The sequence below is a fragment of the Cygnus olor genome, chromosome Z (assembly GCF_009769625.2).
Source record: "Cygnus olor isolate bCygOlo1 chromosome Z, bCygOlo1.pri.v2, whole genome shotgun sequence".
Classification (NCBI taxonomy): domain Eukaryota; kingdom Metazoa; phylum Chordata; class Aves; order Anseriformes; family Anatidae; genus Cygnus; species Cygnus olor.
The window spans coordinates 48,831,521-48,850,754 of NC_049198.1; the positions used below are offsets into that span (position 1 = coordinate 48,831,521).

At 39.8% G+C, this 19,234-nt stretch overlaps 1 protein-coding gene across 1 annotated transcript; it reads left to right on the forward strand.

The window, feature by feature from the left end:
• Positions 1–9,509: 9,509 nt before the first annotated feature.
• CZH5orf63 (chromosome Z C5orf63 homolog) lies at positions 9,510–18,948 on the forward strand. Its single transcript, XM_040541626.1, has 5 exons — positions 9,510–9,619; positions 10,232–10,275; positions 14,467–14,587; positions 17,876–17,932; positions 18,710–18,948. The coding sequence occupies exons 3-5, from the start codon at positions 14,471–14,473 to the stop codon at positions 18,887–18,889; spliced, it is 354 nt and encodes a 117-aa protein (XP_040397560.1). The 5' UTR covers positions 9,510–9,619; positions 10,232–10,275; positions 14,467–14,470; the 3' UTR covers positions 18,890–18,948.
• The last annotated feature ends 286 nt before the right edge of the window (positions 18,949–19,234 follow it).

Consider the following 19,234-nt stretch of genomic DNA (forward strand, 5'->3'; position numbering starts at 1 on the left):
AGAGAATTAGAATTTTTCTGAAACTACTGTAATGTTTATAACATCTTAAACAATGTATTTTGCAGTTATCTCATTTTTACAAGTGTTGAGCTATATCTGTCAACACTTTAAAAACAGATGCAGTTTAGTCCACTCATTGCATAAAAATCCTTGTTTAAAAGGCTGGAGTTTTGCAGCCAGAAATCTTCTTTCATAAAACGGTTTTCAAAACTCTTCCCATTTCACTTTAAATAACTACTGAAGCGATACTGTTAACATAAAGCTGAGACTTCACATTTTCTTTTATTTGTCATCTGGTCTACTTTATTGTATTGACTGAATTCTTCAAGTATAGATCCTGCATCTGAGTCTGTTTGAAGTCCTGTAATTTGTTTCCGATATTTCCCATAAAAACAATTTTCAGTGATGCCATTGAACTGGTGACTTTAAGGATTCAAGGATTTTCAAGACTATTTCATTGCCAACTATGTAACCATCCAGTTTTTCAGACAATGATAATTTATAACCAAAATAAAGGGTCTGCAATTCTGTCATTTTTGTATCCATGCTAGCACACGCTAACTACAATTAAACTTAAAGACTGAAAGTACTTAAAACTTTGTCTTTATGAAAATGTGACAAATATTAAAAACATTCTGAAGCTCATTATAGTGAAGAATTGTTAATTAAAATTAAATATTACATCTACAAAATTTGATTGCTTATTTAAACATGCTTGATTACATTGTCTTACTAAAGAATCATAGGCATGTTTTAAAAGAACCATGTATCTGCTGGTTGTAGCCTTTGAATCATGGTATTTTGTTCTGTTCTGACAAAGTGGAAGTCCTTGAAAAGATAATTACATACAAAGTCTTGAGGCTCAGTTTTGTTTACTGACAAGTACTCCACATTGCTGAAACCAAAACAAGTACTCCACTTTGCTGAAGCCAAAGGAACAGCACACCATAGCTTCTGAATCAAAACTGAACATCCTAGAAATACAAAGAAAACTTTCTGAAAGAGATTCTGAATGCCGTATCCCACTCATGCCCGTTTACTTTGGTCTTACAACAAAGAAAATGACTACAATAAATTACTAGTGTACAGCTCGAGTTTGTCATGATCATAACAAATCCAGATGTTACTCCATTTGTTATTTTACTTCTTTGATCATTAGTATTGCATTGACATTGTAGATACCCAGCTATGAATTAGAAAAACCATGAGAAGGGGGAAGGGTGCCGTCTTTTTTTCTTGCTATGCGTCTTTCTCAATGTAAGTAAAATTTTCTTAACCTATTACTTTCATCATGTCATATCTCTAGTTTCATTCAATCCATGACTCTTGCTTTTCTGCCATATCAAATACAAGTTAATTCTCCTTACTTACATAGCAGTTAAAGTTCACCTGTTCCCTCTGATTTTAATCTAATATAAGATTTTTGTATGTGTTCTGGCATTCATTTTCCTTTGATGATGGCTTGCTTGGTCATACTGACTGGCCACGTTTGGATAAAAAAGTGAAGCTAAGTTTCTCTGACCTTCTATTTAGGATAGATGGTTTTTCATGTCTGTAGCAATAATCAGGTGTCACCATCATATAACACATCATGTAACTTCTCTGCAATGTGATCATAATCACAGCAACACCCAAGCATGACTTAGCCCACCATCTGTCTGTCTATAGTACCAGGGCAGTACGGTCCCATATGTTAGAAAAACAAAAACAAAAACAAAAAACAAACAAACCATGATTAGTAGGTTAGCTTTGAATGCAGTTTAAGAGCTGATCCCTTCAGTGGTCCATGGAGAATGGAATCATAGAATCACAGAGTGGTTTGGTTTGGAAAAGACCTTAAAGACCATCTAATTCCAACCCCCCTGCCATGGGCAGGGACACCTCCCACCGGACCAGGTTGCTCAAAGCCCCATCCAACCTGGCCTTAAAAATTTCCAGGGATGGGGCATCTGCAGCTTCTCTGGGGTACCTGTTCCTGTGCCTCGCCACCCTCAGAATTAAGAATTTCTTCCAAATATCTAATCTAAACCTACTCTCTTTTACTTTAAAACCATTACCCCTTGTCCTATCTCTACACTCTCTGGCAAAGAGTCCCTCTCCAGCTTTTCTGTAGGCCCCCTTTAGGTAATGGAAAGTTTCTATAAGGCCTGCCCGGAGCCTTCTCTTCTCCAGACTGAACAACCCCAACTCCCTCAGCCTGTCTTCATAGGAGAGGTGCTCCAGACCCTTCATCATCTTTGCCATCTCCTCTGGACAAAACCATTCCATAACTGGATTTTGCTGCTGTGAGACCAAATCCTTGAGATGTCTAGATGATGAAGATTGTACAGCTCAACACATTTTTGGTAACAAGTTTTGCACAGAAAGTAAGAGTCCTCATCTGTTGAGAAATCATAGTAACATCATGTTTAGCTAGATGACATTATATTGAAAGGCATGAAAACAATGGCCTTTTCATCTTGGCAGTCCAACTTCTTTGAACACAAGTAATAACTCTACCTATACTGCTGTTGCCTAAGTCAAGAAGTAGAGTAAACAAGCATAGGCTGAACTCGTGTTAATTCTGCTACAAGAGACTGCTACAAGAAACAAACATTGTGTTTAAAAATTGTGTTTAAAGATTCTCAGGCTACAGAAATTGTTGTTGCGTAGATAACCGCAAAAACAGACACATCCATGAATCTGGAAACTAGCTTCTTCCTTTCTATTCTCCCCTGCCTGATCACAATGCATTAATGGTCCCCCAGGCTTTTGCAGCAAAACCCATGGATCATCACCCTGAGGTCTTGGCCCAATAAAGCAGGTGCTGAAATATATATATATTTTACAAAGAAAAAATGAAAAATCCAAGTAAAGGTCCAGAAGAGAATGATGAAGCCATTGTTTCATGCCTTTCGGTAATTACTTAAGAGACAAATAGTAAACCCACTGTTTAACCATTCTTATCCCTTCAAGTAGCTCTCCTGAGAGGACAAGCTCTTTTTGGATTTGAAGATGCAGAGTTTTCCATTTGTTCATCTTCCAGTCTTACTGTTGGAAGTAAAACCTTCTAGCATAAATAAAAAAATGTCCCCAGACATGGAAATCCCTTCGGCAGTTGAACTAGCATGCATAAATAAGTTTTATTACAACTCCTTTACCTGAAAATAAGTAACACAACTGATGTGTTAATGCGGGGCTGGTGCTGAGCCACAGTCCGGTGATGCAGAAAGAGCTGAGTGATGCATCCAGACATCAAATGGTGAGGGGCATGGGGAGGGGATACTCACCTTGGCAGGTGGAAAAAGGAGCACACTCCTATCCCCTCCTGAGGAGCAAGATCGTGAGACTTCCCTGACGGCTGCATGTCACCTTAGTTAGTACTGTAGCTTGTATGATTCAGTACTTTTATTACACAGTGAGAAGGTAAAATGAATCAGATTACCCAACGATTAAAACAAACTACACATTGAATAGGTGGCTTTCCATACCAGAACTAAATTCTGTGATGTTCCTCTGCATCTTTCAATTTTAAGTTGGAGATCAGTTTTTCAAATGTTTTTAAATCGGCACGAAACACTATGCTACCACTGCTGTGAATTGATACAAAATGCTTATCCAAAAAATCCATGGCTTCAGAGGAGGTGGGTTACAGAGTGGATTATGAGAGCAGTGGGTCAATTATTCACCATGTAGCAGAGGAGAAAATAGTACTGAGAAATAAAATATTTTTTCATGTGTGCAAGTGATCAGTGTTGCAGTATGACACAAGGAAAAGCTTTTTCTTTAGCAGGTCAATCTATTGAAAATGCATGAAGACATTTCTAGGAAAAAAATACATGAATGTATAGGAGTAAACCCAAATCTCCACTTTATAATGCCAGACAACTACTACTTGTTAATGCACCATTTATGTGTAATCAAAGAAATAGTATGTGATGGGAACACTTTGGTTAGAAAAATGATTGCTGAGACCTTCACATAATTTACAGAGGATACATGGAGCAAAATTATGTACATTATTTCACTGTCCTTTTATTCTTCAAATGTGCGATCTTGGAGATGAGGGGAGTGGGACATTTACTACAGCCATTTATCACAGCTGCCTTAAAAGTAATTGAAGAAAAAGCTAGTGCTTATCCTAAATTCCATAAAAACTTCTGTCTTCTGTCCTGCAAATACTCCCCACTGAGCTAGTATGTGTGTAAAACAAACGTTACTATTAAAAAAGCTGTTAAACACAAACACGCTCAACTCTTTTAGCATTCAAACCTGACACACCATGATTCCTTTTCAGTGCTACATGCAAATAAATGGTCTGACTGAAGCTCTTTAAGAGAATGGAAAGAATGATGTCAATTTCCAGTGGGCCGTGGCTTAGGCTTTAACCAAATGCCCTGACAATGCAAAATGTGAAGATATCTTAGCAGTCATCACAGGGATGTTCTAATAGGAATGGTTAGATGTAAAACTTAAGTCAAAGTGCTGTCCAAACCACTATTACGCAACACTTGATTTATGTGTCAGTATATCTAATGTTCTGGTGATCACTGGACTAACAGGCAGTGGAAGTTCATATGCAGGCAGTTCTCTAACTTTCACTTCCGCAGGTCATTAAAGCAAATGAAAATGCTCTACAGCTGACATTCATCATTTAAAGAAACACATCATGTTTTTTTGAATATATTTCTCAAGCTGCTTTGCCTCAGGGTAAGTTCTCTAACTACCATTTCTTGCAATTATACCTTACTGCAAGAAATTGCTATACTCTTACAACTAAATTTACTTCTCTAAAATATTTTCCTGACATTCCCCTAGTCTTTCAGTTACTGAATCTCTGACACTGTGATTGTTCTCAGAATGTGTTACATTTTTCATTATTTAAATTGTGCCTTCAGAGTTTCACAGGTAAACTGGGGGAGGTGACTCCTGGATATGAGGGCTCATTGCACCACATACAAAGCGATGCCCTCCCAAATACGAAAGACAGACAGAGATTTTCAGTGGGCAGGCACGAGTGCAGCGCCTTTCTCCTTTTCCCACTACGTAGCTCAGGCTAAGGACAATGGTCCCACCAGCTACCTGTGGTCCACAGTTAATTCTGGGCAGCTTTCATCCCAGGCTTCCTTCGTCCTGGTCTTACAGCCTCGGCCAGCCATGCCAGGACCCAGTATATCCAGATATGCCCCCAGGGGGTCTGAGGCTGCCTTCTCGAGAGGCAACAGAACTGGCCAGTGATCCCTGTCCCCAACAGCAAGGGCATGTCACCCCCGATGCTCACTCTGACCCGTGGATGCTGCCTGCAGGAGGTGGCGCCAGGCCTGAGCTGTGCTCACGGTACCCACCGTACACAGGCACCACCTGGAAAGCTGCTGGTGGCACAGGAGGGCCCGACAGTGGTTAAATGAGGCGGACAAGTGGGCACCAGCGTCCTGACCATGCTTTGTTCAGCAGGGCTGGCACAGTCTGAGAGCACCCTGTAAGCACAGGAGCTGCAGTCTCCAACAGAAGGCTTTGGGGAAACCTGAACAGCAGCACCTAATGTACCAGAAACCTCCTAGTGAGAGGCACTGAGGATTTCTGAGAAGGAAAAGGTATATTTCTTTCTGGCATAAACTTCAACAGAGAGTACTTCAGCCCTAAAAATGTAAATAGCTGTAGCTTCCCATACAAGAATACTATATTTATTTATTTATTTATTTTTCTTTCAAGCTTTAACTTTAAAGCTTCAGGTTTGGCTATTATGTGGCTGTTTCACATAATGACTTGCAAATCACAAATGGCTTAATAGAGATGACAGCCAATCCTGACAATATCCAGACTCTCTGCTGACAGTGCCAATTGGCTCTTTGTGTATAGGAGGGCAAAGAATAAAGCGTCAAAAGCACTATCATACATATACTACAATCTTAAAGTGCATCAGAAAATGTAAATTATATTAAATAATATTTAAGATAAATTGTGATGTCAAAGTAATTTTAAAATCCTCTCCACAGACACTACACCTATTTTTTTACTTTCTTGTTTGAAGAGAGGAGTACACAATACATCTTCTAACAGCTCAATGCTGCTGCATTTTAAATACGGTATTTAATAAATGTGCCAATGCAAACAAACCATGTGAAGTAGTGGAGAGCATATTGTGATATATACCAGATATAAAACTGTGAAGCTGTACATAAAATCAAAATACTAGGGAAATAAAAAAGAAGTCTGGAAGAGTACCTAATTGAAGGCCATTAGGAATAGCAATCCATCCCAACATGAGTTCTTTTTACTCTGAAAATGTGGAAGCAAGTTCAGACATCGTTTAAGGAATACACACACACAAAAAAAAAAAAATTTACAGAAAGGCTTGTCCACCGTAGCAGGATGCTTATGCAGCAAATTTAACCATTGAGCCATGGGTGCCCTTGATATTTAAAGACATCCTATGCACCAGAATGAAAAATGAATGGGGTTGCAGTACTTCCAGATCTCAGAACATGTTTTATACAGTAAACTGCACAGCAATCCATCATGTTCCTAAGCATAGTGGTAGTGACTCAAATTCTAAGGTAATAACTCTTTCAGCCTCTGTAACATTTTTCTTCTCAAACAACTACAAACATTAAAGAGGATGCATCACATAACTAATGTATGAAAACTGAAAGTATCTCTGTGCTGAACTATCCACAGTGATGTACCAAAAACCTGCCAAAGCAAAACCAGCCAATTACACAACACTTTAATCCTATATGCTCTTTGCAGAAAGTTGTAGCATAAGGAATCACCTTTTTCCCTTTTTTTTCTTTTCTTTTCTTTTCTTTTCTTTTCTTTTCTTTTCTTTTCTTTTCTTTTCTTTTCTTTTCTTTTCTTTTCTTTTCTTTTCTTTTCTTTTCTTTTCTTTTCTTTTTTCTTTTCTTTTTTCTTCTTTTCTTTTCTTTTCTTTTCTTTTCTTTTCTTTTCTTTTCTTTTCTTTTCTTTTCTTTTCTTTTCTTTTCTTTTTTCTTTTCTTTTTTCTTTTTTTTTTTCCTCTCAGATTATAAATAAACTGGATTACAGTTGAAACCAGCCCACACCAGATACATCTAAACACAGAACAAATCAACATAAGAAGCAATGTAAGACTGAAAGCTGTCGAAAAATATTTTTATCTTGAAAACGGCATACACAATCAAATTAATGTTGTTCAGAACAGTTGCATTAGCAGGGCCAACTAGTGGTTTGATAAATAACTGAACTGATTTAAGCAATATGGCAATCACCTTGAAGTTAGGGAACGAACATGGCCAGTGCACAGCCCAGCTTCAGCAGCTGTTCTATTTGAATAAACAGGCCAGGCTGGGACTGTGTGCCCATCTCTTTCAGTTTCTTCTGGAAATCCTATATACAGACCCCAGATTAGGTTAGACTCTTTTTTGGAGTGAGAGGCACAAAACCAATCTGGTATCTGGGACATCAACATGCTTTCCTCTTTATCTATCCTTGCTTTTTAACCAGACTCCTCTGAATGTATCCTCTCCACAAAAAGTCTTCCTTCCACTCCCTTTTCAGCATTTAAAGGCCCCAGTGCTTTCCACCCCATCCGTGACATAAGGTTTCCTAAACGAGCACTAAAGGCACATTTCTGCACCATGAAACATGAACCAGGTGCAGACCAGAGCTAAGACTCCCTGGGGAAGTGCCAGGTGTGAGCCAATTCACCCACTGCCTCAAGTGAGACTGTACAGGTCTGGCTTACACCGGTGCCAAACACCCAAGCCTGACACTGGATTTTCTGATTCTGACACAAAAATGAACAGCCAGAGTTAGCTGCCAGCATTACACCTCTCTTGAACTGAAGGGATTAAAATAAGGCTTGGAAATGAGTCACTGGTAGCTGACTAATCCTCAGCAGACACATTAGTTTACTCTGCTAGTTAATTAGGTATGTCACATTGGCAGGGTAAGACTGCTCTCCTGCAGGCTTTCCCACTGCATGCTGATGTGTTTCTCCTAGCACAGATGAGGAGAGGAAGCTGACTTGAATTTGTACCCCAAAAGGTTTGTCTCCCTCTCTCAGCTCAGGAATAACTACAAAAGCACAACTGAACCCCTGAGAGAAATACAACAACTCAAGGAACATGATCCTACAGCTTTCATTCCCCAGAGGTGAACACTTGTTATTTTTTATTTAAAACATTTCCCTGGAGAAAGGAAAACCAATACACCTGGAAACTAAAACACTGCCCATTTCTGTACATAGACAAATATCAAAAGATCCCAGGGCCCTCTCTTGTGGACAAGTATCTGTCTCAATAGAAGGGACAAAAAGGTCATGGTTTCAGACAAGAATGTGGCAATTCATTTCAGTAGAGAAAGACTTCTCATGAGTGTCAGCTTGATAGCTTTTTTAGATTAACCTCTTTTCTACTTAATTGAATCCAATTGTGATAATCTGTAATGTGTAAACTACATTTACAATTTAGTTTGGACTTATTCATATACTCCAAAATATTCTTGCTAATCCCTGCTTCATATCATCCACTAATTTGCTTAGCATACATAACATGTAATGCTTCAAGTTGTAAATAGAAGAAGTGGAGTGTTGTGCTTAGAAAGGATCTCTGTAGTGTCCCACTCTTCTTCCCCACTTTCCTCCCAGTCATGAATATAGTTGGTGTCTGCATTAAATGTTAAGAGGTTAAGAGGTTAAGAGGTAGAAAGAAAGGAAGGAAGGAAGGAAGGAAGGAAGGAAGGAAGGAAGGAAGGAAGGAAGGAAGGAAGGAAGGAAGGAAGGAAAAGAAAGAAAGAAAGAGAGAGAAAGAGAGAGAAAGAGAGAGAGAAAGAGAGAGAGAAAGAGGAAGGAAGGAAGGAGGGAGGGAGGGAGGGAGGGGGAGAGAAATCACGTCTTTTAAAATAAAATCTGTTTTATCTATATTGCAGCTGCTTGAGTCACAGGAAAGTGGATAGTCTCACTAAAACTGAATTACCTACCGATAGAGAGACAGTTTAGGTCCACTGCTTCCTTTTGTTACATCAGACTTATTTCACTTTCAAAGGAAATAAATTGAACTAAAGCTCACTTACTCAACCTGAAGCCAGTTACGCAGCATGAGCAAAAGTGCTGCACGGTCAGCCCTTTGCTTGGGGCAAATTTTGTGTCTTTCTGTCTAAGCTGCCTGCAATTTCTCCGTGTATTTTCCCCACACCTTTCTGATTCCTTTACGGTATGTTTATGAACCTTTGTGATTTCTATGTGCTTTAATGATACATACTGGTAATGTTTTTGTTTGTTTGTGTGTGTGTTTGTTTGTTTTGGGGTTTGTTTTTGGTTGGCTTTGTTTGTTTGTTCGTTCGTTGTGATTGCTTTATCCAGAGGTATTCCCTCCTCATCCTGAGCGGGTTGCCAGCACCCGGGTGCTGAGCGGGCAGGAGCAGAAGACAGTGAGGCAGCCGGCTGCTTTTCCATACAGACCCGCCGCGAATAACCCTTTTTTAAAATTATTATTCCTCACACGATGGGGGCGGCGAGAGACGGCAGCCCTGGCGCTGCCAGCAGGCGGCGGCCGAGCGGCGCCATGCCCCTCCGCCTCCCGCCGGGCCGAGGCCTGTCGTCCTTGGCGGGCAGGGCGCGGAGCGGGGCCGGCCTGGCCGCCCGCCGGTCCCCGGCGGCAAGGTGGGTGTCGCGGCACGGGCCTCGCGGCGTCGCCGGGGCTCACCGGAGGCACCGGGTTGGGCCGGGCCGGGCCGGGCCGCGGGGGCTTGTGAATGAGCCTGCCGTGCTGCGGCCGCCGGGCAGGCCGCGGGTGGGCTGATGGCGGCCGCCGTGTTGGAGGAGCCATCGGCAGAGGGCGGTGGTGGCGCAGGAGCGGCCGGCGGGGGCGGTCGGGGGCAGCCGGGCTTCTAAACGTCTTTAAAAGGCGTTTAAATGTAGAGCTTAGTGGTATGTGTTAGTGGAGGACTTGTTAGTGTTAGGTCGGAGGTTGGACTGGGTGATCTTGGAGGGCTCTTCCAACCTAGCTGATTCTGTGATTCTGTGAAATGGATAGAGATTGATGTATAGCGGCACCACACAGAAGCACGCAGTATTATCAAAGATGTTCTTGAATTTTGAGTTGACATAAAAGCCTTTGGAGTTAGTGTAAAAACTTCAAAAACTTTATAATTACGTGCCTTCACAAAAAGGTTGAAGGTCTTCCTGTACTTCACATGCCTCCTCTGGAAGGCTGGTGGGTAAAAGCCTTGTGGGGATCTCAGCAACCACATCCTTTGGCTTTTCTACTCACAGGTCTCTTGCTGTGGCACATTATTTTGTTGTTCGCCATTTCCCTGGTAAGTATCAAACCGAAAAGAACAGACTGCCAGCAAGTTCACTCTCTGATGGCCATAGCTGGTTTTGAAACAGGAACTGCAGAAAAAGATTGTTTTAAGCTGCCACTCACTTGGGCCATCAGCCTGTATTCTCACATTTGCATCTACTTGCTTTTCTGCTTTTTTATAAGCTGTTTCTTTGTCACGCTAGAATGAGGATTAAACAGAGGGTAGGAGTCAGCAGTATAGACAAAGTTTCTTTGAGACAAACAGCTAGGAAATGTTTAGGACAGGACTGAGTTCCATTTTAGACAAATTTAACTGTTTTCATGTTGCTGATGTCTTGCAGAAAGAGATTTGATTTCTCCAGGGGGGCCTGATCAATTGGGAACCCCACATTAGGGTTACAAAATGAAATACTACATCAATGTACACTGTATACAGACAAATGCCTGGAAAGCAAAGAGGATGTAATCTTGTCTGAAAACATTAATAATAATGTGTATAAAACATTCAGAAACACATAGCACGAGTATATTGGTGACTTGAAGCTAAGACTATTTAAGAGTATATAGCATCATTAAAAGCACATAGTTGGGGAAAAGTCAGCCATACTTACCTTTCAATGATTGATGCTAACCTAAGGTTTTTACAGGTAATTATCTCATCCAAATAACGGCTAGATTTAGTCTCACATTTTATTTTTGCAGCACGCCAGAATTTATTAGGTGGTGGAAATTGTGTTAATAGGCAATGAATCCATTTTGGCTTTGCGAAATGCACCCTGGGCCAAGTTTAGATTTACAAGCATCATTTGTTAAATCATTGTGTACAGTTGTACTATAGGGGAGGCAGAGCTTTTCAGTTTACAAACATCCTTTCTTTTTACATTTACATGTTAATTTTGTCTCTTAAACAAGTCTTTATAATTACTTGGAGGTAGGCTAAGGAGAAGTCCAGAATAATGACATCCGAAGATTTTATGTTTGCTTTTAGCAGTTTAGTCCTTGTGACAACAGACAGATAAGATGCAAGTGTGAACAGGATGTGAACGCCACTGGGCACCTCTGAGATGCTTCCCTTTCTTTTTGTCAGCCATGAAACTGGCGTGCAAATGATCCGTGAGGCTGGAGCTCTGCCTTCCAGCTCTGTGCAGGCCAGTGTTGGGAACCCAGTGGTTCATGTGATGCCGTTCAGATAAATTGAGCTGCTGCAGTAGGTTTGCCTGATGAATGCTGGGATATTCCCTTTCATCAGCTCCTGATCAATAGCAGCTATGCTTAACCCTTCACAATACTAGAAACCTTCAGGGTTCCTGCAGCACCACAGCTCTTCAGTTTTATCCAAAACCTTTTTATTTAACCCAACAAAATTAGTAAATCCTACTGATTTAAAAGCAAATTTCTGCTGGAGCAGAACCTTAGTTGCAGTCCTGAGAAGCTCAAGCTGCTCTGTGCTAGCACCTTGCTTTAGCCCAGGTTAAATGCAGCTTTTCTGACAGCTCTCCTTCATAATGATGCTGTCTGGCAGCTGTGGGCTTCAGAGATGTAGGGAAGCCAAGCTGTATTTTCTGTGCTGTAGCAACATGATGCCCTCTGATGATATCTCACCCCCCTCAGGGCTAGATGTCTCAAACTTTTTTGTGCTGGTGGAAGAGCAGAGCATGTCTGAGTCTGGTGTCATTTTATAAATCAGGATTAGTCCTTAGATTCTTTTTGTAACTGCCATTACAGTATGGCCTTAGCATCATTCTCCAGAGGTGAATAAATTGACAGCCAGGGTTCTGTTTTCCTTAGATTATTCATAAAAACATTCAGACAGATGCATGCAAATTCTGGAAATGACAGACTCGTTTCAGTAGTAGTACTGGTCAATGAGGTTTTGCTTCTGAATTCTCAAGGTAGTGTTGCTTATGATTATTTGAAATTGTTGGGGGAGTAACACACTGCACTAGCTTCTTTATTCTTGTGAGATCCTGAAGCTTAGGTATTGATACTGTTTTATCCATTCTCCTTTAGCTGATGTTTTGACAGGAGCAGTCCCACTGGGCTCTAATTTGTCCAAGGATGGAGGGATCTAAAAAGTGGGGATAAAGGAGGGAACCAGAGTCATTTTATACACATAATGTATGTATGTGGGGGAATAAGATCCATGGAAACCTAGTCTTTACTCATTCTGCTGGTCACAGGACAATTTGAGGAGCATTTCACTTGTTTTGAGGGAACAAAATGTGTCTTGCTAAGCTGGCAACTAAAGTATTCCTTTAAAAACTTGCCAGAATGCAAACGGTTTGTTTTGACATTTTTATTTTGCATGTGAGCTGGCCAACATGCTGCACTTTGTTATGCCAAAAATGCACCCTCTCTGGGCAGCTATTTGCTGTGGACCTAAGCATTTCTAAATATGACTGAGGCTAGTCACTGTCATTCAGATTTGCATTTTTTTTCCAAAATGCTCAAAGCTGATTTTTGTATTTGTGTATTTGCTATGTAAAATCCTGAACAATTAGATTTCCTGCTGGCTAAGTGAAACACATGCACCACCGTGCACCCTGAGGAATAGCAGCGTGTGCTGTGCCGGTCACCTGCCGCTTTGCAGGGACAGCAGGCGCACTGCTCTGCCCCTGCAGCTGACTCTCAAACTGGTGCCAAGCATGACGCCTGCAGCTGAAGAACCCTTTTTGGCCCAAGGTAGACGGTAAACCCAAACACAGAAACCTGTTTGTTGCAGAACATTCCATTTTAAACAACATTTTCTATGTGGTCAGAAGAAAAAAAAAAAGGAAAAGTAATTATATGTATATATTTCCTAGCATCTGAAATTTGACCACCCCAGTTACAATTTTCAATGGATAGTAAGTTTTCTTTGTATTTGTTTTGTTTAAACTTTTTCTGGAAACGTGGCAGGGCACCCTTACCCACGTCCCATGGAAAAATGGGTGGCCCTAAGGCAGGTAGAGTAGGGTCAAGTCGCATGTTTGATTTTTGTCGTGATTGTTGCATAGAAACATAGCTGAAGATTAGAGCTGAAGATAGTGAACATTGTGTAGAAACGTAGCGTTAAGTTTAGGCTCCACTGCAATGTTTTGTTCTGTAGTAGATATGCTGGTTAAACTGTTTCTCTTAAAACATATAATACTGTATAATATCAGTACTGAGAAATCCAGTGAAAGCACTGGGCTCTTTGTTGCTGCACATCCTAAAACATGCTTATCAATTGCAACAGTTCTTCTTTTCTTCTACATTATACCTCACGCTTAAGGAGCTCAAATGCGTAACATATGCTCTCACATTATGTTTGTGATCAGCTGTAGTTAGTAAAACTTCAGGGAAGTTGTGCTTGGACAGAAATTGAACAGAAACGATTTAGCTTTATGTAAAAGCAACTTGATTTCCACAGTGTAGACTGTGTATCATCTCTGCCCACTTTCTCAGTGCAGTCTCCCTTCTGCTTCTGTTTTTTGCCTCCGAGACCCAGAATGTCTTGTAAAGATCCTGTTAAGATGCAACCTGGGAGGAAGCACTGTTGTTATTAGTGTTACTTGGAATAGATGACTTCAAGACTCCAGTATGGCACGCTTCAACAACACTACTTTTAATCAGCTTTCTTAAACTACCCCAAAGAAACCACAAACAAATCAGCATCTTTCATAAATTAATTTGCAGTTGCATTATGGACTCAGGGCAACGTGCATGTTTTTAATATTGCTGAGTTAAAATGTCTTGGCTACAGCTTTTCTTTTGCTGCAGGAAGCGTTATTTTAATATTCCGATTAAGTAGAGATTACTTGTTTGATGGAATAATTTTAAGTAGAATATGTCAAGCACTGTAGCAAGATTACAGAGGTTCAAAGCATTCACTTTGCATTTTGTTAATATCATGTAATTCTTACTGGCACATATTGAGTTGAAACACCATAATGCATTTATGTCAGCATCGATGTTACAGAATTTAAAAGAGGCATTTCAGCAAGAAAATATAATGTTTTTTAGATGGAGCTACAGTTCTGGAGCTACCCCAAGTTCTTTCTGGCCAATCACATACTGACGTATTTTTCTGACTAATATATTGATACTGTGAACATAAAAATGCTGTGAAAATGGTTTGATTGTGTACTTTAGAACTGTTCCACATTAATTTTAAAATTAAATTTCATGAGTTTTAACTTACCACAAAACAATTAAACTACACATTTTATTTTTGCCTTAACAGGACAATGGTGTTTTGTTTTCTAAGCAGAACCGTGCATCTAGCAAGATATTCATCCAGTCTACTGGGGAGACAACTGTGTTCAGCCGGTGCAAATAAGCCAGTGTTGACTTTGTTCACCAAGGTAAAAGTAGTTTACAAAATAAAGCTAGGCAAGGCTGCATATATATCAGCTTTGATATATGTGAATCCCAGATGAAGCAGCTTGGCTTTTTGTGTAGTATTGGGCATTCTGCTTTGGGGATGTCTTTTACTCTAGGCTTTACAGCACACTCCTCTCACAAAGAAGTAGTTACAAGCAACAAATGGAGACTTCAAGACTGCTGAATCTCAGTGACACTATGGTCCATTTTCTAGTGGAAAATTGTTCTGTAACTACCAGTGTTTTATCCTGGAAATGGACATCACAGATGAGTTTTCATACCTAATCTGCTCAGGACAAGCATGAGCAGTCAAAGCAGGCTCTTCAAAGCACTCACGTTTAATTTCAGTGCTGACTGTGAGACTGAAAATATACCAAAGCAGTATTGATAGTGTATGAAGAAAAAGAAAATTCTGCTTCACTCTCTTTTTGCTTTTTTGGCTCTGTAAAGCTAACAGGAATAAAATGCAGAAAAAGCTTTGTCTGTGGCATGAGCAGTTATTCTTAAGCGTATGTCATGATCAGGAATGGTCATCTGTGAACTGTCACCTTCCACAAATTGTTATTAAGGGCCTACATTGTCTGCAGAGGTCTTCTTCACTTTTAGTCAGGATGGCACACTGCAGTCTGTGCTGCGTTTGTATGGTTCACATAGCCGTTGGGGTCTTTGAGAGGAGAAAAGCTAAAAATACAAAGCACGGAGAATGTTGAAATCAGTATGGAGGTATTCGTTGATGATGGATTTGATTAAAATGATTTCCTTCTCCTGCACAATGTTTGTTCAGTCCATCCCTAGCCATAAAGGAATGTTTAAACTATGTAATGTAGGAATAGATTTAAAAAAAAAAAACTTTACTAGTTGTTTCTTAATCAGTGGAATACATTCTTTAAGATGTACTATACTTTAAAGTTAAAGGTCTCTTCTCTCGCTGCCTGATTCAGCATCAGTTCACTCACAGTCAGAATGTGATAAAGTAGGGAATAATGAGCTTAGCTTTGGGTTAATAATTGGAAAAAAGCTCTTTTGTATCATTTTGTGTCATAAAATTTTGAACTAGTAAAACTGTATCAAATCAAATTTTCTGGGAGCAGAGTTCAAGTAGTTCTCTAAACTGACCTCTTTTGTTGAACATCTTTTTAATGTAAAATGTTTTTCATGTCTGATATTACTGGCAGATGCAAAGCAAAATGCAGACTGCTTTAAATTTAGTCAGCACTCTTAGTTAATGCTACTTAACTACATTTTTCCTTCCCTTGTATTTTTAAGAATAAGGAGGAAAAGGCAGGAGAGAGTTATGGCTTCTGTGACCTCTTCAAACTGGTAGATGCTAGCACTGCCAAATGGTTTCCCCCCTCACGGACTCCGTTTATGCCAACACACATGTATTCATATAACAACTGCTCCAGGATTAAGGAAAAAAAGAACACTTTTTTTTTTTTTTTGCAAGATTACTGTAAGTCAGATCAGTTCTGCCGTCTAGCTTTACTTGCGGCTTTATGAGTACTTACGCCAGCACAAAAGAAGCAGTGGCAGGAAAATGGGCTTGCTTCGTTCATCAGTGCCAGCTTAAAATGAGCACAAAACTTTGGTCTAAATATGCAGCATAAATGAGAATTATCTGTAGAAATAAAACTCTGTCTTCCACCATGTGTACGTTCTAACAGATTTAGCTAACAGCCCAACAGTGGTCACTTTAGGAAGGGATTTTTACTACCTCAGCAATAGGAGTCCCACGTGCCACTGTAACGTACCTCTCAGATGGGAGATTTTCTGAGACAGCCTCATCCAGGCAGCCCTTTTACAAATTAAGATAAAGTCATGGCAGAGACCTACTTTTGGGCACTCTTGTACTGAAAATATGTAATAATATAAATGGACCTTTAAATAAATTTCACTGTTCATTGAAATAGTTTACTGTCTGATTTTAAACCAGCTCCAATCTTGTTAGTGCCACGTAGTGCTAAGGGTTGTCAACAAAGTAAGAGTAAAAGCATATTCTTTGCTAAGAGTCAACTTAGTTTTTTAAATGCTTTTGTGTGACTGTTAGAACACTTTCCACAAACCCAGGAGAACCATGTACATCCTACTCTCACTGTAAGGAGCCTGACACTTTACAAAACAGGTTTTTGGGGCATTTGTCTCCGTCACTGATACATACCTTTGAGTCTTTAGTATATCAGTCCCTGCAAAAGCAACAAGAACTAGCAGGAATACAGGACTGTTGAACTTTGGCATCTTGCATAGGTTTTCAGAGTGTAAGGATTTGTCTGTGTATGAAAGACAGCTTAGATCAGATGTGAATTAAAAGTAGAGTACTTAATCCAAATTAATTCACACATGGGAAATAAGAAATAACTATTTCAGATTAACTCTGTGTGTAAAGAAGATTTTAAGTTGAAGGGAGAGAAGTAAATACTTCCCAGCTGTGAGTGGTATTTCATGGCAGAGGGATGGAGCCACCATACTCGCCGCTGTATACTTTGTTATGTGAGTTGTAGGCCAAATGCTGCTACTACTGAATGCTGAAGCAACATGCCTTCATGTTCTTCAGATATGCATTGCTCTAACAATCATGATGCATGATCAGCAAAGGACAGCTGTATAACTGTAGTGGAAGTCTAGGGAATTTTCAAAAAGGAGAGGTTTTCTTGGAAAATCTGACCCCGTCACAGGTCAAAGCTGTTTTCCAGTTCACCTTGGTGGAGGTTCACTATCCTCCCAGCTGTGCAGGTTGGAAGCGATTGTGCTTAATTCCTATGAGGCAAACTTGGCCATGTTATTTTAACTTACTTTTTTTTTTTTTTTTCCTGTTTGAACTGCCCCCAGTGACTTGATCTGAAGCAGACTAGGAGTTAGTCGTGGTGACTCCCTCATTCCCCTTCTGACAAGAGCAGTACCAGCAGTTGTTTCCAGCTGGAGATGGCAACGCTTTCAATACCCGTTGCTGCTGAAGTATACTTGGGGGGGGGGGAGGATACGACACCTAAACTGTGCCCTTTGCTTTTAGAATAGCAGTTGAAAACTGTTAATTTGTACCATGAGAAAAATAACAGTGAATGTATAAATTTTGTGGGTGAAGCAAGAGAAGTTTTTCATTTCATCCATTCTGCACCGGTAAAGATTTAGAAGCAGTAAGACATAGGAGAGAAATGGGAGAGGGAACCCACATTTACAGTAATGACCACTCCTGTCTGTTATGTCACTTGACGCTATAAATGATCTGTGTGTTCTACTGCATGCTTTAAGATGGTCTGAATGTTTTCCTTTAGAAACCTTGCCCTCTCTGTGATGAAGCAAAAGAAGTGCTCGAGCCATATAAGAGAAGGGTAATGTATTGTAATACTGTACAGTTCATATACAGAAAGAATAGCTAATCAGGATTCTTTCTTTGTGAAAGAAAATTGCTTGGATTTATTTGCATCCAGTATTCTTTCATGGGTGACCTCTTCAAGACAATTTCAGCACTGATTTCCATAAAACTCATTATCCAAAAACATTTTGCAGCAATGCTACTCTAATATCTATTGGCAAACTAAACCAACATACACTTAATTGCAAAAGTTTTTAGAACCACTGTGTTTATAAATACTATTTCCCTTGCTAATAGAGGAGTTTGCAACTCTTATGAGGCATGTAATGATATCATTCGGGAAGGATGTTGGTATTGATGCAGGGCTTCAAATATTTGAACTATATTTGTTACAGCTTTTGCTGTTCTTCAACCAAGTTTTGATGTCTTTCTTGAAAGAAGAAATTGTTAGTAGCAACATTAAAGAGGTATTGCACTCTGCAGCTTAACATGAAGCTATTGTGTTTCCAGCTGTATGTTTGTTGTAGGTAATGCTCAAAGGAGAGTGGTTCTGCACAGGGATTCAAAAATGCCTTGCTGGACTAAAGCAAGAGTCGTTTGCAGATACCCAGCCAAAGACTGTGGCTGCTTACTTTTTGCACCCACAAAATGGGCAATTGTCTGCGACTTGGAAGAATAAATCCAAAAGCACAATGAACACAGTGCATTTCTGAGAAAGAATCTTGATCAAAAGACAATCAGATATTGTTTTTCAGTGTTTAGTATGTACTAACATATTTCGTTTCCGTCATAGTTTATTTTGCAGGAGGTGGATATTACCCTTCCAGAGAACTCTGCATGGTACGATAAGTACAAATATGACATACCTGTTTTCCATTTAAATGGAAAGTTCCTAATGAAGCATCAAGTAGACATTCAAAAGTTTGAAGACCAGCTTTCAAAGCTGGAGTTGCATAATGACGGAAACCATTGAAGAAAATGAAACTGTTCTCATGTGATTCTGAAAGGACTGTGCAAAATAAATGGCATGAATAAAACAGTGTTAATTATCTGGCCTTACTTTTATTAGAACTTAAGGTACTCCAGTCCTAAAAAAAATGGAGTGACTTATATTGTATTTTGTATTAGTCAACCATACACGTAGCCCCACTAGCAGTCTTTACTGTGCCTACTGCATCTGCTGTTATCCTGGACTGGCTTTTCATTGACAAAATAAATGTTGCTCCCTAGCAGCAGATAAAATGAAATATGAATTGAAATTGTTAGTACATGCAAGTTGCAAGTCTTTAAGAGGCATGAAGAAATTGAGGAGTGTATC